The sequence below is a fragment of the Zosterops lateralis genome, assembly GCF_965231275.1.
Source record: "Zosterops lateralis genome assembly, chromosome: 10".
Lineage (NCBI taxonomy): Eukaryota > Metazoa > Chordata > Aves > Passeriformes > Zosteropidae > Zosterops > Zosterops lateralis.
The window spans coordinates 19,934,131-19,956,593 of NC_139770.1; the positions used below are offsets into that span (position 1 = coordinate 19,934,131).

General features: G+C 41.3%; 1 protein-coding gene across 2 annotated transcripts in view; it reads left to right on the forward strand.

Annotated features, from left to right (window-relative positions):
* Nucleotides 1-22,463, forward strand: part of STAG1 (STAG1 cohesin complex component) — a 166,126-nt gene that overhangs the window by 125,682 nt on the left and 17,981 nt on the right. For both annotated transcript variants that reach the window (XM_083868709.1, XM_083868708.1), the window contains exons 15-25: nucleotides 676-793; nucleotides 1,857-1,960; nucleotides 4,770-4,862; nucleotides 4,987-5,076; nucleotides 5,253-5,456; nucleotides 8,093-8,163; nucleotides 10,690-10,777; nucleotides 12,191-12,271; nucleotides 17,997-18,089; nucleotides 20,627-20,801; nucleotides 21,559-21,698. In XM_083868709.1, coding sequence (XP_083724835.1) covers nucleotides 676-793; nucleotides 1,857-1,960; nucleotides 4,770-4,862; nucleotides 4,987-5,076; nucleotides 5,253-5,456; nucleotides 8,093-8,163; nucleotides 10,690-10,777; nucleotides 12,191-12,271; nucleotides 17,997-18,089; nucleotides 20,627-20,801; nucleotides 21,559-21,698 — 1,257 coding nt within the window. The remainder of the gene's footprint in view (nucleotides 1-675; nucleotides 794-1,856; nucleotides 1,961-4,769; nucleotides 4,863-4,986; nucleotides 5,077-5,252; nucleotides 5,457-8,092; nucleotides 8,164-10,689; nucleotides 10,778-12,190; nucleotides 12,272-17,996; nucleotides 18,090-20,626; nucleotides 20,802-21,558; nucleotides 21,699-22,463) is intronic.

A 22,463-nucleotide genomic window follows, 5' to 3' on the forward strand; every position in this document is an offset into this window, starting at 1 on the left:
ATTTTGCCCAAAGCTGTCAGAAACAGAGGAGGGGAATGTACTGACACCTCCTTCTCTGCACTTGGAGATGTTTTCCAGCTAAGGAATCAATCCCTGGCAAGCGTGTTGTGCTTGTTACTTGTTGGTAGTAGTTACAGATAAGTTTTAAAAACAGCAGAAGCCTGTGGATTATTTTTCTCACTTTACAACAGTTGTGTTAATTCACATTAAAACATTTTTTGCAGCTGAAGTTAGTGTTAAATCTATACCCCGTGAAATCACCAGGGTTTTTGCTTCTTTTTTTTCTGAGCACGTAGCAGCTTGTTCAAAACAAATACATTACAGCTCTCATGCCTCACCATTTCTCCTTTTTGTAATGCAGTGAGAAAGTGAGGGAAGGTAAGTTTACAGCTTCTGGGTCAAAATGCTGGGTAAGATTTTTTACAAACAAGCAGCTTTGTGCAAAAGAAGCTCAGTTTGATTTTATTTTATTTCATTTCTGTTAAAACATAACCCCATTGCACCGTTGTCATTCAGTTGGGAGAAAACCTTCCTGAATTAGTTTTAAACTGAATGTTCTTTCCAACTAACATAAGATACATGCCCAGGACACTCTCTGTGGCCACATGATTGGGAAAGTTGAAGAACTGGTGCTTATACTGAGAGCTGTACTGATAATTGCTTTGGATTTTCTAGTTGCATGAACACGCAGCCTATTTGGTGGACAGCTTGTGGGAGAGCTCTCAAGAACTGCTGAAAGACTGGGAATGTATGACAGAATTGCTCTTGGAGGAACCAGTCCAAGGAGAAGAAGGTATTGGCTTTACCCTGTGATTCCTTGGTATTGCACAGTATTGTTAGTTATTCCTCAAATACCTCTGCCACCCATAGTGAAACATCTTTTTATGTTGTGGTTTGTTTGGAAAGCATATTTGAAGATTTTGGCTTAATCTATTTTTAATGTACTTTCCTTCAAAAGCAGTAATTTGTACTCTGTTTTTCTTTTTATTTGTACTCTGGAGGTTTTTTTGTCAAGTCTGCTGTACTCTGGTTCCCTAATATTAAAGGCTAAGACTTGATTTTGTCTGAATGTTTAAATAACTATTTCAATAAATAAGATAGCTAATACAGGTTTGAATAAACATCACTTCAGGTAATGCTAATTAAATATGGGACTTTTCCAGGCAATGTGAACACAATGAATTCTCAAGAGAAAAAACAAAGGGAATTCTTTCACCAATTATTTCAGATTTCCTTTAGCTGATGATAGACCTGGATGCACAGAATAGGAAGGCTGGGGGCAAAGTGTCCCTAAGGTTAATGAGTGTAATTCAAGATCCTTTGTGATTCCTCAGGATTCTCCTGCTTCAGGAGCTTTCACAGGGCTTAGGTGTTTGAAAGATCAATGTTCCTGGCAAGGTGTGCTCATCATGTCCATGCTTCAAAAGCTGACCTTTTGGTATGCACCTGCTACAGTGAGGGTATTTATAGGGTAACTTCCATGGGAAATTAGGCACTTTGTTTCCTTGTTTCTGCTTAGCTTAGTGGGATTTGATACTCCAAATGTGAACAGAAGCACTTGCCAAAGAGCAGAGAATTTATGAGAAAGTTACAGTGAATTGTCTGTCACTGTTTGTCTTCTACAACTCTCCCTAATTTTGTAGATCTTCCTTATATTCCCCTCCATTGATCCTTTTCTCCAGCCAACATTTCTCTGGGCTTCTCTCACTTCTGCCATGTGCATTTTGAGATGATGCAAATGGCAAATCAAAGAGGAGGCAGGAAAGCCTGGATGAATGTGACAGAGTACCTTGTGTGAGGTGTTTGTGGTACTGTGTATCCCCTGTGTCCCCTGCTGACGCCCTGTTCTCCCGCAGCGATGTCGGACCGTCAGGAGAGCGCCCTGATCGAGCTCATGGTGTGCACCATCAGACAGGCTGCCGAGGCACATCCCCCCGTGGGCAGGGGCACTGGAAAGAGGGTGAGTGGGGCTGCAGCTGCCTGGCTGGCACCAGGGCATGGAAGATATTTGTAACACCACATTTGGACATTCCTGCGGTAGGGTTTTTTAACTGGTGTTTGCTGTTTCATCCGAACACTTCTAAGGAAAATGTTAGGAATTCTGTTTCTGGGCATGTTTGGTTTTCCCTTTGTTTGATTTTGGGGTTTGCATTGTCAAGTTAAGCAATATAAATTTACAGCATAAAATATGTTTTTGGGTGTTCTTTTTATCATACCCCTGCCTTGTATTTGTAATGTACCCACATCATCAGCCCCTAATGTTAAAACTAGATTAGAGAGTGTAGGAGCAGAGCAGACTACCTCTCACTGCCTTCCATAAGAGCGAATGTGCTGCTAATATGGACATAAAAATTGCAGAACAGTCAACAGGATCTTCATCATGAGGGTGTTTAAGCACTGGAACTGGTACTGGGAGTTGATGCCCTTTCCATACTAAGTAGTTTTTGAGACCTGACTGGACAAAGCCCTGATCCTCCCAATGTGACCCCTGGGCTGGCTCTGCTTTGAGCAGGAGGGGTGGGACTGGGACCAGTCTGAATGTGTCGGTGGTTTTAGGCATCCATCCTCTTGGACTTCTTCCACTAAGTGCCCTATATGTTTCAGAACTTTACATTCTGGCCAAATTGCCACTTTAGTTTATTTTATGCTGACTGTTTGAGCACCAGTGGAAAGCCATTCTTAAGGCTGGACATGCAGTTTTAAATGCTGCATTATAAGTCACAGGGTCAGGGTAATAACAGGCTTTCAGCTGTATTCTCCATAAATACAGCATCCATGCATCCATTTTCCAAAGCAGTCTCAGCTTCTTAAACATATTCCCCTGATTTTGGTAGTCCCCATCTTATTTAGGACAGACAAAAATGGAATAAACCCACATGAATGTATGGTAGTTCTTTTAGCATCTACTCTACATAACCATAAATAGTTTGTTAAAGCCACAGATTTAATAAAGATGAAATCTGGAGAGTCTTGGCATTCTCTATTGCTAAAATAATGCAGTTACTTAACCTCTTAATTTTTTGTGCCAGAGCAGATTAGTTTCATGTCTAGAAACAGCATCCCAGGAAAAGCTTCAAGAAACCATCAATTTAAACATGCTTTATGCACCTTAATTTATAAAGCATGTTCTTAAGAATTCCAAATTTATTAAAACATTTCAGGGTTGAGGAGGGAATCCATGAAAGCACTTACTGAAATTTACAGAAATATCCCCTATCTTTGTTACAAAACTGCATTGTAAGCACAGCTTCTTTTGTCTCAAGCTGCAAACTTTTCTAGCAGTCAAAGTGACCTTTAATTAAAAAAAAAAAAAAAAAAAAAAAAAAAAAAAAAAAAAAAAAAGTTGGCGTTTTCTGTTTGGAGCACCAAATAACATCAGTATTAACTTCCTGGGTATTTTCTCTTTCTCAAGAGATCTACATTTCAATTCACTGAAGTTCAGCAAATTGCTTAGTCTTAAGTTTTCAATGTCTGTATTTGGAGCTAAAGAAAACAGATAAGTAAAACAAATTCCACCTTCTGAAGGATGATCAAAAGAGCCTGGAAGTCATGCTGAGGACCCAGATCAATTCCCAGTGCCAGGGAACGAGCAGTATTTGGTCCCAGAACACGACTGGGTTGTCAGGGTTGGGACTCTGATGTGGGTTTGCTCTGCTCTGAGTTTGGCTGGTGCTGCCCTGGTGGGTGTGCAGGGGCTGAGGCTGCTCTGGGGCCATTCCTGCACCATGCACTGTGCAAGTGGTGTCTTGTACTGCTCACTGATCCATTCCCCCCCACTTCCACAGCTGTTCTGGGTTCCTGCTGGCACAGTGAGTGCTTGGCATCCAAGCACATCCCTTGTGTCCAGCTACTCCTCCTCCCTTGCAGAGCCATGTAGGGGGGATGTTTAACTTTTGCTTCTTTTCAGTTAGACCATGAATTGTGGGATGGTAACTGCAGGGATCTCTGCCTTGTCACTGGAGATTCATCCTGTCTCATGATCCCACAGCTTCTTCTCTGAGTTGAAATAGGAACAGATTTCACTCACCTTCTTGTGAAATAGTCTCTCCTCTGACTTTATACTGTGCAGTCCAGCTGGTTAGCTATATGTGAATCATTAGCTAACTTGAGCATTTTATTGTCATTGTTTGTTTTCAAAAGTATTTTTTCCTCAAGCCAGGATGCCAGATCTAAGCTTTGATGAAGCATCATGCTGGTTTGATTATTGTCTCTCTGGTCACTGTTTCAAGTGGGTTTTGTTCTGTCAGCATTAGTGCATCAGTACCTCGCTGTGAACTTGGATGTACATTCTCACTGAGAATTCCATTCCAGTTTCGAGAGGAGACCATGAATCTGCTAATGAAAATCATTGTTACAGTGTGGTTTGGTTTTGGTTTTCTTAATTATACTTCAGTTTGCCCTGAGGTTTTACATTAACGCTTGGTTTAATGTGTGAAAGCCAGAGTTCAGTACAATTGGAAGCAATAGCAAAACTTCCACTGACTTGGGTTAGATTTGAATTTCAATCCTAAAACATGTTGATGTGTGGAGACAACATCATGCTGGGTGATATGGTATTTTCCTTTTCAATCACAGCTTCTTAGGACACACAGTCCTCCCACTTAATCACTCTTCAGCCCAAATGTGTTTTGAGGGTTTTTTATTCCCTCCTCTTTTGATTTATTAAAAATACACTTGCATGTTTTTGTTTGTAATACAATGTTTGGAAAAGTTAATGAATGTTATATGCAGAAAATGTATTTACTGTAGTTATGTTTGATCACTTCCAGGTCTTGACAGCAAAAGAAAGAAAAACTCAGATAGACGACAGAAATAAACTGACTGAGCATTTCATTATTGCACTTCCCATGCTGCTATCAAAGGTACAGTTTTCAACAAAATAAATCTTCCACTGGGATTTACAGCTGTCTTTAAACTTTCTCATTCTGTAGTGCAGGAGTTTATTTTTACTTGCCTGTTATTTGCTTTGTTGCCATGATGTTCCAGTATTCCGCTGATGCCGAGAAGGTTGCGAACCTCCTGCAAATCCCTCAGTACTTTGACCTGGAAATCTACAGCACGGGCAGAATGGAAAAGGTATTATGCCTTGGGCAGGAGGTGTGTCTGCTCTCAGGTGTGACCACTGTTCAGCCCCACAGTGCTGTGCCTTTGGCACATGAGCAATGCGGCCTTGATTGGCTGTTCTGGCAGTGGCTGTGCTCAGTGTCATTGTCCCATTGAGGGGAAAGCTCAAGTTCTTTTCTGCTCTGCAGCATCTGGATGCCTTACTGAAGCAGATTAAGTTTGTTGTGGAAAAGCACGTGGAATCAGATGTTCTGGAAGCCTGCAGCAAAACCTACAGCATCCTCTGCAGTGAGGAATACACCATCCAGAACAGAGTTGACATAGCTCACAGCCAACTCATTGATGAATTTGTGGATCGATTTAACCATTCTGTTGAGGATCTACTGCAGGAGGTTTGTTTTCTTAAAAATGTTGAAGTTAACTGCCTAAAATATGCTAGGGCAGGCTACAGAAAAATATTCTTAGCAAGTCATTTAATTATCCATCTGAAGATGTAGTGCAGCAGCAGCTATTTAATAATTATTTGGAGCTACTTCTCCCTGTAGAAAGTCCCTTACGGTACCAATTAAGCCCTCAAATCACTGATGGTGTAAAACAAGACTATGGCAATCCTGCTTCTGAAAATTTAATTGAGTATTAAAACAGTCTACAGAAGGAATTAAGTGGATGAATGATAGGTGAAAGATGATGAAAAATGCAAAGGAAGTTGTATTTACATTAATGTTTGCAGTGATTCCAGTAGTCCCAAATGTATATGCAGGCAAGAAAATCAAGATTGGATTATGTTTTGAATGGAAGAGAGGATTAAAGAAAATATGTATAATGGATATTAGAAGAGCCCTGGAAGGAGCAAAAGATACAGGTCTGAAACCTGGAAGTACCTGGGATTTAGTTGTAAGACTTTATTCTTCAAAATGCATAATACAGAATATATTAAATAAGAATAGAAACCGTAGTAATTTTTCCCTCCTTTGCAGCAATTTAACTTGGTGTAGCACTACTTAATTTGTTGTAATTTTCATGCCTTTCAAACAAAACATGAGGGCTGCACAGACCTTTTTCTTTGCTTGTAGTCATGCACTGCACTGTGGCGGATACATTTAATTTTTGATGTACATTTAGAGAAAGTTAAGCAAAGTTCCTGATTTAGAATAGCCTATTAAAGGAAATATGCTTTTTTTTCCTATTTTTATGGAACATGCCACATACAGGCACACTGTCAATATGCCTTGTCACATTGCAGAGTAAATAAAAATGTTTGTACAGCTGCAGAAATGTGCATAAGTGAAAAGGCAGCACACGCAGGAAACCTTCTACAACACAGAGAAGATGGGGCACCACTGTGCATTCTTCTGTAAAATACATGGAGCCTGCTCTCTGCCTGTCTGCCATTTTTGGTGTACTTTCTCATAAGTTTCTGATCAGAACCTACAGAGACAGTCCAGAATTTGTGCTTCATCTCTGCCCACCTGTGTGTGCCAAGGGAATCCTTCCAGCTATTGCCACATTACACCTTAGCCTGGGTTTTTGAAGCTCCTCACCTCTGGCCAATGGGACCAAAACCTGCCTTGTGCAGCAGAAAGGGCTGAGGCTGGGCTGCCACACCAGGGTGCAGCTTCAGAACTCCCCGAGCTGTGCACACCCAGTGGATGCCCAGCTGAGCACTGGCAATAGTGGCCTTTGGGAGCCCTCTGCCTTCCTGGGGCTGCTCCAGAGGTCCCTCTGGCCTCACCCTTTTATCCAAAGGCAGTCAGGGGAGAGCACTGAGGTGCTGGGATTTATAAATGCCTTCCCAAGAGTCTTCTCAGGAGTAGTGGACTAGGAGAGAAAAAGATTTTGCCTGCAATTTTCCCTAATTTTGTTTTTTCTTTAGAACTACTCTATGACTGCTGTTGAATCAGGAAGCCAGTACCTGCTTATTCCCACTCCTTATCCTTTCCCCTCTCTTTGCCAGTGGCTTCCTTTTGTGGCCCAGTGCAGAAAGCCCTAAAGGATGCCCTGGAGCTGCTGGGCAGAGCAGGGGCTGGGCTCCTAAGGGGCTGCGGGGCAGGGAAAACAGGCTCCTCTGGGGAGTTCCCTTCCTTCTCACCACAGGCAGCACAGAGATCCTGGTGCATGTTCACTGCAAGGAGAGCAGGGCTGAGGCTTGCAGAGGAGTGTCTGAAAGGCATCTGAGAAATGAATTAAGAGCCTTAGATCTCTAAGGGAAAGCGAGTGCATAGGTCAGACATGGGACATAGAGATCTGGAGACAGAACCAAGATAAAAGTAGGAGAAGACAAGAAAGAGAACAGCAGTAGCAAGGATATAAAATTATGACCTTTGTGATTCTCTTTTTAAAGTGATTTTTGTTTGAATAATTAATTTTAATAAGTCTATTTCATAATTTTAAATTAAAAAGTTTGCACACTGGTACCCAAGCAAGTATCCCACTGCTTTATGGCTTCTCACTGGGCTGATAATGAGAGAAACATTGATTGACAATTGCCTCTGAAGGCAAGAAGATATTTTAATTGTTAGGCTTTTAGATGGAAAAGAAGTTACCAAAATGAAATGGAGAAGAATAGTTGCAAGTGGGTTTCTAATTTTAGAAAATTGCTGAAAAAAATAGGGTTGAAAATACCTTATTTTCACTTGATTCACCAAGGAAATTTGCTGTTTAGTTTGCAGAAAATACTAAAATTGTGTTGTAGAATGTTTATCAGCTAGTGATTAAAGGTGGTGGTTCAGTCCTTTTTGTAAAATAAGATAGAACTCAGATTTTGGTCTTGGGAATGATTTATACTGCTAGAGGATACAGATTTGGGTATTAACACAGTGGTAATGCTGAATATTGTCAGATGATCTTGCTTATTTTTTTGTGCTATGCAGTGGTTACTTAAATATTATGGGATCTACATAAAAGTCACTGGAAAATTGGGAGACAGTTTTGATATCAGCATAAACCCCTAAGAAGCTGCTCCTGCCTGTGCAGTAAGGTACTGGGGTGAATTCTTGAGCTTTCTTCATGGATTACCTTTCCTTTGCAGGGAGAAGAAGCTGATGATGATGACATATACAATGTGCTCTCCACACTGAAGAGGTTGACGTCTTTTCACAAGTAAGTGGTGTCTTCCCTCACAAATTTGTGACGTTAATTTTGTCCTTTCAGTGAGTATCAGCAGTGTCAGGTATGGGGAAATGAGAAAACACATGGCTGAAATCTGAAGTGGAGATGGAGGAATGACTGGTGGTGTTTGTCAGTAGGACTGTTTGGGTTGTTCTGTGTCCTCACTCAGTTCATGCCATGATCTTTGCAGATGGGATTTGTGAGTGGCACCCCCTCCTTGCACCCAATGTCCTTACACCCATGAGTAAGTTACTACAGGTCCTGTTCCCCTGCATGGCACAGTCAAGGCACAAGGGACACTTCTCTGCCACCTGTGCTTTGGGGCTCAGCTCAGGAGAGCCTGCAGGAAGCTGGTTCTCAATGCACAGGTTCCCTCTCTTTGTGCATCTTGGAGAAGGGAAGCAGTTTGATGGGTGGAAGGGTCACTTCTTGGAAAAAACTTTTCTAAGCGGTTTTATGCCACACTTTGAGAAACACTGTGAAACCGGTACCTTTACCTCACCTGCCTCTTGTCTGGCAGAAATGTGCCCCAGCAGACAGGGCAGTCCATAAGAATTAAAAGAAACCTTGGTTGAAATACTGGGACTTGTTTTCTGTAATCCATTAAGACTCTGACGTGGAAGGAAGGAAAATCCTGTGTTGTGTGAATTTTCTTCCTGGAAGCCTCTGTCAATTTGAACCTCTGTGGAGAATTGTGGGATGTCCAAGATGCCTTTATAACTATGGTTTTGATGATTAAGTAGCTCAAAAGAGATAAAGAAGTACCAAAATATCCCTAACTGTAATGTGAAGGCTCTGCTTTAAGAAACTTTCAATTGAAAAGCCATGTGTAAGTTGTACATAGTTAGAATTTTTCAGCTCTGGAAGCTGAAGAGCCCTTCCTGAGCTCAGCTGTAAGGCCAGGCTGAGGGCAGGGAGCTGAGTGTCCCCAGCTGTGGGGGCATGGCCCCTGTGCCAGCTGCCTGACAGAGAATTTCTGAGCTGAAAAGGCAGGAGTGAGACAGTTTTTCCTTTCATATTCTCTGTAGGATAATCTGTGCAGGTATCTTCCTCTGTACACCAAGGAGACTTTACTGCTTTAATTACAGTGCTGTAATTAAGGAGGTACCACTCTGCCTTGCTGGCAACCCTGTGATTTATGAAAGCAGCATCTCTGTGCTTAATATCACCAGTCAGAGGCAGCTCTCTGGCAGCCTCTAATTTATCTATGAAACATTTTATTTTAGTATCTCAAAGACCATCTAAGTCTGTGAAATATTTTTACACTTTTTACATTTTTAGTTCTAGTATTTTTTTTAAGTTTTCCTGTTCTATTCCCGGATTTGAACTGGAAGTTAAGGTGCACCTTGGCTTTAATGGCACAGCCCTGCAGTGCACTCTGATGGTTGTGTTTTCTGGGAAGCTCTCACCACTGACATTTTCCAGGGCTAACACACTCCAGGGTGGGAGGTGTTTCATGGCAGGGCTTCCAACAGGACCTGGGCATTCCCAGTGCTGAGTTCAGCCTCTGTCCCTTTTGGAACTAGAGAGTTGTTCCCTCTGGCTGAGCAGGGCAGTTACTGATTTAACCCAGGGCAGGCACAGTGGTGGGAAGAGTGAGCTTGGCTGGGTGATCCAGGTGCTGGGATGAGTCAGATGCAAGAGGCTGCTGCATCCAGTTGAGACTCCCAATTCAGTCTCAGTTTCCCTTCTTCCAGGTGAATATTGCAATCAGCAAGTTTCTGATTATTCTGAGCTGACTTGCTCTTTTATAGACATATTATAAAGGGTTTCAAATTATCTCAGTTTATTTCCACTGCAGAAAAATGTCTTAAACTTAAATTTACTTGCTGAGAGAGTATTTTTGTCTTTCAGGCAACCTGATGTTTTTCAGTTTCTTCTCTATTTCTCATTTCTCTATTAAAAAGCCTCTTCATGAGCTGTTGAGGTCTATAAAAGGCTGTAGAGTATTTGTTCCTAATGTCATTTTTATTCCTCTCACTCATGGAATCTGGTTGGTACAACTGAAGTGTGGAACAGTGGGATGTTGACCACCATCTCTATCTCATGTTATCATGTAGTCTCACTTCAGATATTCAGGATATTTATTATCTAGTGGTAATGTGTATTATTTTTCTCTAAATGAGACAGTAGAAAAATACACAACTTTATTTTGCTTAAAGCCATTTTTATTCAGATATTGACAGAGTTTGGCTGTAGTTTCTGCTGCAATGCCAGGGAAGGATTTTCTGGAGTTCTGTCAATGTTTCCAAAAGAGGAAAGATAAGTTAGAGAGAAGCAGCAGCTGCACTTAAGTAGCCTTTATAGGTGTATGGTATGGAGAGAGTTTATCTGCTCCCTACAAAAATCCCTTGTAGTAAAACATTTTTCCTGGATTATCAGAAAGTCTGGTTTGTGCTTTTAGCATGGAGGGAGCTGCTGTGCAGCTGCTTGGTCAGCTGTAGGAGCCACCAAAGCTCTCTTGGCTGGGGATTCTGAGGAACACAATTAATCCCTCTTTATTTCCTCTCGTTCCAGTGCTCATGATCTCACCAAATGGGATCTGTTCAGTAACTGCTACAGATTGCTGAGAACTGGAATTGAACACGGAGCTATGCCAGAACAGGTACCCTTAACAACACCTGCACTGTATCACTTGGTTGTCCAAGGTTCTAAAGAGTCTGGTTGTACAGAAATTCAAAAGTTCAATGCACTCCAGTGATGAAGGAAAAATAGAATATGGAATGAAATTTATAGTGGAGTCAAGGGCTGTCTAAGAGGTGGAAAACCTTGGATTCTGTGATTTTTGAGCTCCTTCCCTCACCTTTCTCATCTGTAATGTTGGGAATAGCTAATGTTCCTGACTCTGAAAAGCAGTGCATCAATCCTGATGTGGATACTGAAACCCAGCATTGTAAGCCTTGGCTGCAATTAGAATTATCACAAATGATTATTGTTCATTGAAGGTAAGATGAAAGCTTATGAAAACCAGGAAACTAGAACATCCTCGTGGATTTCTTTTAGTGAACACGTTTTGGACTTTGTTCCCTCAGAATTCAGTTTTTGTTTCTCATGGATGAACACAGGAGCCATCTCTTATTCTCCCATGACTCCTGTTTAAACTGCAGAATTCCTACTTCAGCATTTAAGCACATTTTAAGATTTGGTTTCAGTTAGAAGCTAGTTGTTAGTTCTAACTCAGCTTCATGTAGAAAAAGGAAATTCTCATGAAATTCTGAATTAGAATTTTATAGAGGCCCCATAGAGAATTTATAAAGGCCCCTAAGAGGAGGCATTGCCACACAGTGTGTGAAAGTCCTCTCTCTGCAGTTGCTGCTTCATGTTGACGTTGTGCTACCTGGAGGGACAGGGCTGGCAGATAGAACCTGTCCATGCAGCTGCCAGCCATCCTCAGTTTCTGGGTCTGACAGTGTGTGGCTCTCCAAATGCCTCCATAAGATCTGAGTGTACAAGTCCTGAAATCTGAACTCTGCTCAATATTTCTTCCTGCAGGCCACCCTGGGCAGTTGTAGCACTTATTCTGGATTTGAACTGTTCAAGAGACACCATGGATGCTTTTCTGGGCACCATGGATATGACCCTGGTATTCTCCATGGGAAAAGTTGGATTTTCTCCCTTTTTTTAAAGCAATTGGGCTACATGTTCATTTGATAGTGGGACAGATTCCCAGGCTGTTTAATAGGGAAGCTAGGTTTAGAGATACTCAAACAGATGCTTTTGACCTGTGAGATGCAGATGTTGGGTTTTACTTCTGTCACGCTGTGACATCTCCTCTTGCTGTACCCCAGTGCAGTTTTCTGGTGTTTCCCAGCATTTACACAGTATTTTTTCACCTCTAGTAGGCTGATTTCTTATTACACCAAACCAGCCAAGGAAAAACATTATTCCCTTGAGAATAAAAAGTGCTAAGAGCTGTTCCTGTCTTTTCACCACAAAATGCATGATAGATTTTCCATACCCTTCCTGCTGTGCCTGCTGTTAGCAGCGTGCTGAGATTCTGTGTGTTCTTGTGTTACAGATCGTTGTCCAGGCACTGCAGTGTTCCCACTACTCTATTCTCTGGCAGCTGGTGAAAATCACTGAGGGCTCCCCTTCCAAAGTAAGTGGCCATTTGATCATACAGATTTTACTGGCAGACACAACTCACCTAGAAAGGTGTTACATCTGATTTCTTTGTAACTTCCATTCTTGCCACCATTTGTTGTCATTTATAACACATTAAATGTTGATGTTCAGGTTTGTTCCATGTTTCAGGATCTGTTTGATATCATGCATATGTCTAAGCAATGCAAATAGTCTTTATCAGGATTTTATAGCAGCTGATTATTATATTTTTATTGCTGAGGACAATTAACACATTTTATTGTGAGTACTGCAGCTTGTCTGGCTGATAAGGAATGTTGACATGAACAGCTGTGAGCAATACTGTTAATCTGTAGACCACAGCTTAATCTTGATGTGCAGTTCTTATACCTTACTTATTCTCTAATTGCACCCTTTATGTTGCAATAGAAATGGCAGGGCACTGGCAGTAATGACTGCTAATAAAAAGCAAATGTACACAAAGTGTGATGCAGTCAGAACAAGGTGACATGTGGCTTTTCCAGGACCTTTTCTCAGTCAGAGGCCAGCATCCTGTTTTTTCAGAGCTTTTTCAACAGTAATACATAAAATTAAACTGATATGAAAACTGGAGTAATAATTATACTTCCCCATCAGCATCCAAAATGATAAGATGTTATACTGAAGTGCTACTCAAATAAGCATTTTATGCATAGAAGAGTGATGAAAATACGTGGTAAATTCTCTGAGTTTTGAATACTGACATTAACATTTAAAAATAGCTACTAGAAAAAAATGGAATAATTGATATTCTTCATTCCCATTTTGTTCCCATTTCCCCCTCTCAGCCTCTTTCTCATTAGCATGCTGGTAGTGTACAATACTGCATCTTGGAACCCAGAAAAATGAAACCATCCCATTTGTTTTAAATGAACACAGAATCTCGTCACAGGAAAGCATCTCAAGTCTTCTACTGGCAGCACTGTTCTCCTCAGGGAGGAGTGTCACTGTGACAGGAGAGGCAGAGTTGCTGAGAGAAATGCAAGAGGTTTATAAGTCATTATTTAGGCTTGGAAATTGGGAGACATTAAAGGGCATCACTTGTAAGGTGTAGGTAGGCAAAGGCATTAACACAAGCATCTCAGAATGAAAACCAGTGTATTTCATGGGTGTTTTTGAAGTATTGAGGCTTTTACAGGAACATTTCTGGCACAGCAATTTAATATGTAGCTCCATTCAGGTTTCTAGGACTACTTTGCTGTGTCTATAATGATCTCAGGGCAGAGAGGGGTGATGGTGTGTAGCCTCACGTGGCATCTTTAGTAGACCAATGGATATAGATGCAAAAAGTAGAGAAGCTTTTGGACTCACAAGCCTTTCAGGTTTGAGATAAAAGCAGAAGACTACAAAGCAAAAAACAAGCTGAAAGCAATTGCTTGGTTTCTATTCAGATACACATCAGGTAACTCTGACAGGGAAGGAAAAGGTGTTGGTACCTGTAGAGGAGGGGTGAGAGCAGGGAAAGGAGAGAGTAAGTAAGATTGTTAGGAGGAGAATTAGTGGGGAAGGAAGACAGAAGATGAAAATGGAGAGAAGAGAATTTATAATATGTCATAAGACTAATCTTAAGTCTTTGCTTTTCTGTATCACATAGATTTATGATTTTTTTGTTCCCAAGCTCATGTTTCAAAGATGATTTTTTAGCTTTCCCTTGAACAGCCAGGCTGAGAGATCAGAGATGGAGGGAATGATTTGTAAGAAATGTTCAACTGCTGCCAGCTGGATCATTTGTGTGACTTCATGCTGGCAGTAGTAGCTGCTTTGTTTCACCTGGTGAGGTCCCATTTAGGCAGTCAATGCACAGGATAAAGTCAATGAACATTTTGGAGTTGTAAGTACAGGAATAAAAGGTGGAAATAAGTACAAGTATCTTGGCAAGTTTTACACTTGTTGTTCACATGTGCTTTGCATCCATCAGGGGTACCTTTTATTGCAGGGAGTTTGCAGGTGGGATGGGGAATTCTGGTAAAGTTTCCTTCCAAGTGAATTCTTTGGCTGCAGTTCAGAATTGCTTGGTAATTCTTCTATCTTCTATTGATTCTGTGGTGGAGTCACACTTGACAACCATAGGCATTCACTGGGAACAGAGTTGTTTTGGAATGAAGTTATTTTTTGTCTGGAGTTCAGATGGCTCTTCAAAAATACAGCTCTGTCCTGAGAGTGCTGCCCTTGTTTGGGAACTGTCCTGACCTTTTGCCAGGGCACATGAATTGCTCTGTGAGGGATACCTCATATTACAGCTGTTGGGCATGTTCTGGATTGTGGCTCCCTACTTCATCCAGGTGTCCTGGACTGGAGCCTCCATGTGTGGGGAAGGGAAAAGCTCAACTCTTGTGGTTTAAATCTGATTAGGATCAAGTCAGCTCATTGATTTGTTTACAACATATAATTGACCTACAGCCAATGCAGCACATCTCCAGGATAACTGTCAGCTCTAGAGAATACAGGGCCAGAATATTGGACATTTCTGTAATGTTAATGAACACCTACAAATTCCAAACTTGCCCTTCATCTGGTCACAGGTCCCCTCCCCAAGATACACACAGAGAGCTCCTGTTTCTCCAGGCTGTTACCAGGGTGTGCCCTGCAGGTTGCCTCTCACTGTTCAATATCATTTGTAAATAGAGCCAAAGGGAGAGTCTTTGATACATTTTTTATCAGCCAAAAAATGTATCAAAGATATTTTAGCAGAAGGGTGTTAATTAATGATTATTTGAATTATTGAGAAAGTCCGAATTCTCTGCCCAATAACAAAGATTTCTCCAGTTAAATACAGCAGAGTGTTGGGGCAGAGTTATTCTGAAACACTTCTTCAGGCTAGGCTGTGGAGAGAAGGGTGTCCCATGGAGTCATCTTGGTGTCTAAAATCTGAAAGGAAAAATTGATTACTGAAAGGGAGGCTGCAGCAGGTAAGAATCAAATGTGTAAGCCTTGAAATATCCACAGTCTGATGTTTTAAGCTTTTGGACTCTGTTCCACGTTCAGTGGAGGCTGAGGCTGTGTGGGCTGTTTGTGCTCTTGGGATAAGCAGCTCTGTACTGGGGGGAGAAAGTTTATCCTCCAGAGCTTGTGGTAGCAGCCTGTTGTAGCCTGGAGGAAAACTCCTCCTCAGGTGCAAAGGGGTTTTAGGGTGGTTCCAAAGGAAACTGGTAGTTTCTTCCCTGGGTTCTCTCATCTGTCAGTCTGGGGGAGCAAGTACAGTCCTGAGGCAGGAGACTTGGGGAATAGAACATACACTTGTTTCCACCAGGATTCCTTCAGCCATGTCCCAGGTACCCAGGATATTGTACTGTGCACTGTATTTGTGTGCACTGACAAGGAAATATTTGCAGAAAAAGATAGTCCTAAAACTTAGAACAGTAAAAATAAAGCATGGCTAGAGCAAACATTGAGAGGCAATACAGAGGTCAGCCAGCTGTGAGAAAGCAGCAGCCAGAGCAGCCAAATGTGTGGCTATTAGAGTGTGATTAGTGGGCAGGGGATTCAAAAAGGGATTTAAAGAACAATGTGGTGGATTGGTGACTTTTCATATTTATATGGGCATGATGACAGAAGGCACAAAAAGTTGAAGGGAAGAAAAAAGTCACAAGGTGCAGAAGGTTGGACTATTTTCCACAGGTGGGTTGGAAGCTGACGATTCTTCACTGTGAAGTTGAAGTTAATACTGCAAATAATAAGTACCTTAGAGGAAAAGCAGTGAGCACATAGGGAGAAGAGGATTGGGGTTTGGGAGATGAACATAGCAGAAGCACAGCACTTTAAAATTACTTCAGTGGAAAAAAACAAACTTTAATTTAAAGCTAGGAAGCACCTGGAGAATTGTAGGCACGGGTGTTTTGGGCACCCTGGTTTGGTTTTGGGTGGTGGCACAGACTCCAGTCCTTGCTCTCAGCAGTTCATTCCTGTTCCTGCCATGGAGAGTTAACTTGCAGAGTTGTGACCCCCTGGTTTTGTCTAACAGCCAACAGGATGATAAAATGGTTTCATATCAGCTTTTCTGCTGAAGGCAGATCAGGTGCTCACATCTCAGGAGCCTGGGCTGTGCACCCCAGAATGCTCAAAGACTTGGAAATCAAATTCATTTTTTTTTCTTCCCATTTTCTCTATTGAACAAAGTCAGTAGTCTGGGGATTTCTCCAAGCTCAGAAGAGTTCCAGATGGCTTCATTGCACTGTTCAGTTGGGCTTTCTCCTGCTGTCTGTAACTTCAATATGAATCTCTATCATGCTATGCTGTCAGGAGAGAGGATAATAAATACCATGTACCTGCCTGTTAGTCATTTTGACAGAAGGAGAATTGGGAGACACACACATTTCTTTTTTAACCTGTACGTAGGGTTTTTCATAGGTTTCAGTTTCTCTGTTGAATTTATGAACATCTGAATGGAAGGTAATTGTAGCATGTAGAAAGTATGAAAGTGATTGTATTCCCAGTGCTTAAAGGGGCAAATCAGGTGATTATGTAACAGTGAACTGATAAGCCTGGCATCAGTCCTAGGTAGAATCTTTGAGTGGGAGATAGAAAATACAGTTGGTACAAGGCTGAAGGGCCAACAGCTAAGATTGGAAGAAGCACATCAATTTCTTGTTGACAAGATTGCATTTTTGACTGAGAAGAAAACCAATTGAAACACCAGTGTCTGTACGATATTAATACCATATTGCGTTTCAGGTGTATGTTTGGATTTAATGTAACTCATACTCAATAGCTCAAAACTGATTCATATATTTTTAAAAAATTGTAGGTGGGCAATCCTTGCACAATGGAAGCTTCTGATGCATTCTGGAAGAGATGTGTTCTCTGCTAAAAAAAGGGTCATGTTTATCAGTCATCTGGGAAGGCCCTGGAAATGGGGATGATACAGATCAATTGGTGAACAAAAGACGATTTAAAATTTTTAAAAAGAGGCATCTTAATGCTGCCAAATGGAAAGCTTATATCCAGGAAAAAAGAGAGGTGTTTAATGGCAAGTTGTGGATTAGAACAGAGTAGATCTGTCTTACAGATTCTCTAATGGCAGGGTAATGCAGTGGCACCATCATCAGGGAAAAACTGATCAGGAGTAGGAAGGTGGGGGAGTGCAGAGACCTTCAGTGTCCATATCAGCAAATCCCACTCACTCCACTGGAAGAGATGACAAGTTCAGAGCTTTGGGAACACTTGGGGTGCTTGGGCACACTGGCAGTCCTGTCTTGTGCTGTGAACCAGCACAGGGAGAACATATGGACCACAAAAAGGATCTGCAGTAAACACAGAACAACGAGAGCTCATGGCAGGAAGAAGAGCTAAAACCAGGACTGAGACACATGGGCTGAGCAGCATCAGTAAAACATTTCAGCAAGGAAAACATTGCATGTGCATTATGTAGGTTCTCCACATTTGCTTGGAGGTTGTTCTGCAGGATTCTCTCCTCCACGTGGAAGCTGAGGGCTGTTCTGGGGAAAAGTCTGCAGGGCATGGGCCAATCATCCTGCTGGGAATTCACCTCATTTCATTTAATTTGGGATTGTTTTCTTCTCAGTGATTGGTTCATCATCATTGTAAAACCAAGGGACTGTTTCTGTGTGTGTTCTCTTTGAGTAGCTTATTCCTATCACAACTTTTTGCTGAATGTATGGAATCATCACCATGTCTTTATTCTGATTCTTCTGAGAAAACTCTTACTAATTTTTAGATACTTTCTCTTTTAATGTTTATTCCAGGATGACTTGTTGGTATTGAGGAAAACTGTGAAATCCTTCCTGGCTGTCTGCCAGCAGTGTCTATCAAATGTCAACACTCCAGTCAAAGAACAGGTAAAGAAAATGTCTGTCATGCTCTTAAAAAAGTGTGAGTGTTAAATTGTAGTAAAACTCAAGACAACACTACATCAAACTTAAAGTGAAATCATCTGTGCTCCTGTCTAAATAAACCTGAACAAACAGCCAGAGGAGCAGCTGTATTAACAGAACTTCCAAAGCGCAGCTCATGACAAATTAACTTTTGATTAACAGTAGGGAAGGATTGCCTGGATGCTCAGGCTCATTTCCAGCCCTCGTGACTTCAGGCATCCAACTCAATCACCTCAGATGAAAGGCTGTTCCTGTAGACACTGGATTAAAAGATGGAAATGGGCACTTTTGGAGGGTGACTGAGACCTCAAATGCACTGAATCTTTTTGGATTTTTTTGCATTGAATCAAAGGGTTTGTTGAAATAATTAAGTTTGTCTCTGCAGGACAAGTAGCTGGTTTTTAGCTGAGATTATGTGAATATACACTGATTTATGTCAATGACATTTTATCTACAAATGGCATTACTATCAGACCTCCCCAGATTTTGCAAAGAGTATAATTAATAACTGGCCTGTGTTTTTTGCCTGTGGTATTTAAAAGATAATACTTCTTAAAAGATACTTTTATTTCTTTGAAAGATACCTCAGCTTGGCATTTGCTCTCTGTTATTCAGGTTGCTAAATATAAACATTAAATGCTCAGAGATGTCAGTAGTTTATGTATTTCTAGAAGACTTGTGTGTCATTGGCTTCCAGCAGATTTTATTTCAGTAATTGTTTTTTAATATTCAGAGTAGTTACTCTTGGCATATTATATTAATATTATATAATGTGAAAATATCTTCTAGCTCCAGGCAAATACCTCGAGCTGAGCCTGACATCCTTCCTGCCTCAGCAAATGGCAAATGTTCCTTTCTATGCCTGCACTGGCTTTGTTCTTGGGGTGTATTAACATAGGTTTGTTCTCTCCTTATCAGTGGCCACAATGGTGTTTTCATTGATCATTTAAACTTTGTTTAGAAGCTTCTTTGCAGTTCCCAGCTGTGGGGAAGTTTTCAAGTCTCAGCCAGACAAACCCACGCCCAGCCAGGCCCAGAGAGAGCCCAGGCAGAGTAGGCTGGACTAGAGACTCCAGGGACCCCTTCGAGCCAATCTTCTATGATTTGCCCTTGATTTTGCCTTAAAAAGTATATTTCTGTGAGTGCAGGACTGCTACTGACTCCTTTTGTTTTACTAGATTTTTTTGAGAGTTATGTGTAAATTGTATTGTCTCCCTACCATACTTGATCCTTACTCCAGACATTCTTTCCAGACAAAGTTGATGTCCATATCAAAGGAAGGAAAAATGTATGAAGTATTTAGAGAAACAGGAATTAAACATTTCAACTTTTCCATGAGTGTTTGAGGGAAATAAATATCCTGTGACTGAGCCCACTGCTGCCTTTATGTTGGACAGAACTCATCACTGGCAGTGCATTGCTCATCTGCCCTTTTTAGAGGTCTGCATTAGGAAGAACTTCAGTTCTATTGACTATCAAGGGAGTTTAGAGCAGGTGAGATCATCACTGGAGTGAATCACAGCCTTTTGGATCAAGAGGATAAAAATCCCACATAGCAACAACTGTTCCTAAGGTCTCAACAGAACACAGGTTTCAATGATTTGCATTTGCTCTTGCCTGAGTGTAGCTCATTCAGATTTTATAACATACTCCCAGAAATAAGGGAGCCACTAGGAAGTTGAGCATTTACAAATTTTACTTTGGAAATTTGTAAAGTTTTCAGAACCTGAGGTTAAAAATAGAGAAGCTATGGATAAAAAGGCCTCTGAAAGGTGCTGAATGTGATCAAATGCAGACAACAAGTTGTGAGACACCAACAAAAGCTATTTGGGGGCAAAACAGTGTTATTGCCATGCAGGAATGATCCTTTGGAAGAAAGAAAGGTAGTGACAGCTGCCTTCTTTCCTGTCTCAGGTAATGAGGGTATGATAGTAATGAGCAAAAATCATGGACAATTCTGCCCAGGTTGGCTTTTGTCTGGATTTGAAAGCTGTGCCAGACAAATTTGGTTCTTTTTTTGCAAGAGCTGTTGATGAAATTCTGCAAGAATTTCCTTGCTAGGGCTGTTGGTCTGTATTTATGGGGGCTGACAGTGACTCAGCTTGAATTTTCCCTCAATGTTGTTCATGTTTTTATTTGTTTGATTTTTTTTATCTGTTTATCAAAAGAGGTGTGTTCTCTTTACTACAAATTTGGCTGCAGGCCTTGTATCAGCACTAGATTTAGAGTTCTTTCTGTAGAGAAGAAATAGAAGTTTAATATGGGTCATCAGGGACATGGAGAAGGTAATAATCAGTTCCTGACCTAGGAACCAAAGGCACAGCATTCCAAATTAGAGGAAACCATTATGGAATACTTTTCACAGCACATAAACAACTACACCTGAGAACAGATTAAGCAGCTGTTTAATAATAGCAGGGCATATCTGGGAATTAGATCAATGGTGTTTGGGGTTTTCCTTACTTGACTTTTCACTACATTCATTCTCTTCTGCCTTTCAGGCTTTCATGCTGCTCTGTGATCTCCTGATGATTTTCAGTCACCAGCTAATGACGGGAGGTCGAGAAGGGCTCCAGCCTTTGGTGTTCAATCCAGACTCAGGCCTTCAGTCAGAACTTCTCAGTTTTGTGATGGATCATGTGTTTATTGACCAAGATGATGAAAATCAGAGTATGGGTATGTTTAACTTTTTTTTGTAAGAGACACAGAAGGTAGGAGAAAACAGAATTTTCTGATCAGTTTGTTCAGATGTTTTCAGAAGTATTCCTACTGTATTTTTGGAAGGTCTCTGCTCTGAAGTTTCCTATATAAGTTGTGGAATATGCTTATATTATATGATAACTATATTTAAGATTTTATTTGTGTAGTTTATTTTTCATTCACAGAGGGAAGTCTTTCATAGGGGCTTAATACTTATGGCATTGCCATTCAATGTTAATGCTTCTTACAATGGGATTTTACTTCCAGTTGTTCAGAGCCATTGATTTCACATCTGAAAATCCAAGGCATGCAGAAGTACTGGTGCTTCTGATTTTCCTTTTGTTAATTATTTATATCTTAGTCTTAGTAATGGAGCCGCTCTGAATGTCCTGTGTTTGAGAAGTTAAGCAAGGACATTCAGCAGGTGTTCACTGTGGCCTTTCACAGGGTATGGGAAATAAATGACTCATTTCCATGTGGATTATATTCAGGAGCTCCTCAGGACTATGGAGAGCAGCCTTGATCAGTGGTGTGTCATGTTCCTAAACTTCCTGGAAGGTTTAAAGAAGGCAGGACTCAAGACTTGTCACCTTTCATTTTAGCTTCTTCTCCAACAACCCTTCTTGTTTCATGTTCAAGAATGGATGTTTTTTTCTAAGAGCTCCCCTTTGATAATGTTGTTTTAGAACTTAACAGTTACTGACAAATGTTCTGTTGTTGATAATGCTTTCAGAGGGAGATGAAGAAGATGAAGCCAACAAAATAGAAGCTTTACATAAGAGAAGAAACCTTCTGGCTGCCTTTAGCAAGCTGATAATTTATGACATTGTGGACATGCACGCAGCAGCAGATATCTTCAAACACTATATGAAGGTACAGACCATGGATCCTCCTGTCCTGATTGAGCCCAGTCTGCAGTGTTAGGGCTTCTCCTGCCATCCCTGCCAGGACTGTGCTTACAGCCCAAACACTCCTGCAAGCTTTTTCAGCTTTATTTGATCCTGTGTAGTACTTTTTCCTTTCTCAGTGACACCAGGCACTGAGCAGCAGCGAGCACCACCGTCACTCCCTTTGTAGTACATCTGCTTTATTTAAGGCAGCATCAAAAGCTGGTCCTGAGGTTCTGAGTATTTCCAGAGAGGCTCCACTCTACAGAGAGTTTCTTACCCTGCTCCTCAGATTCATCCCTGGAATCCCCAATGAGTTACCTGTTCCATGTCCTGTTGCACTGTCAGTCTCCCAGGCTTGGTGTCAGGTTCTTCTGAGAGGAGGTTGCTTTAAACAGGGCAGCAGGAAAAAAAAGCTCTGTGTGGTTGTGCTGTAAGTGGGTCTGTGGTAACTGAGCATTCTCAACTTTGGTTGCTTCCACAAAGCTTTTAGGCCCAGTGAAGGTCAGAAGGACCTTCACATAAAAGGTTTAACTTGAAATTCTCCTGCTGTTCATCAGGCACACACAGCACAATAAAATCCCCAGGACACACTGTAGCCATCAGTCAGGGTTAGTCTTGCTTAGGGATTGTTTGCCAGAGTGGGATTTTGAAGCTGAAGCTGTCACCATCCAGGTGAGTTCCCTCCCTGATGCTCTAGGTTGGGCTTCTCCTCTCCCTATGCCCCTCTTCTCTTAAAACTGGGGGAGAG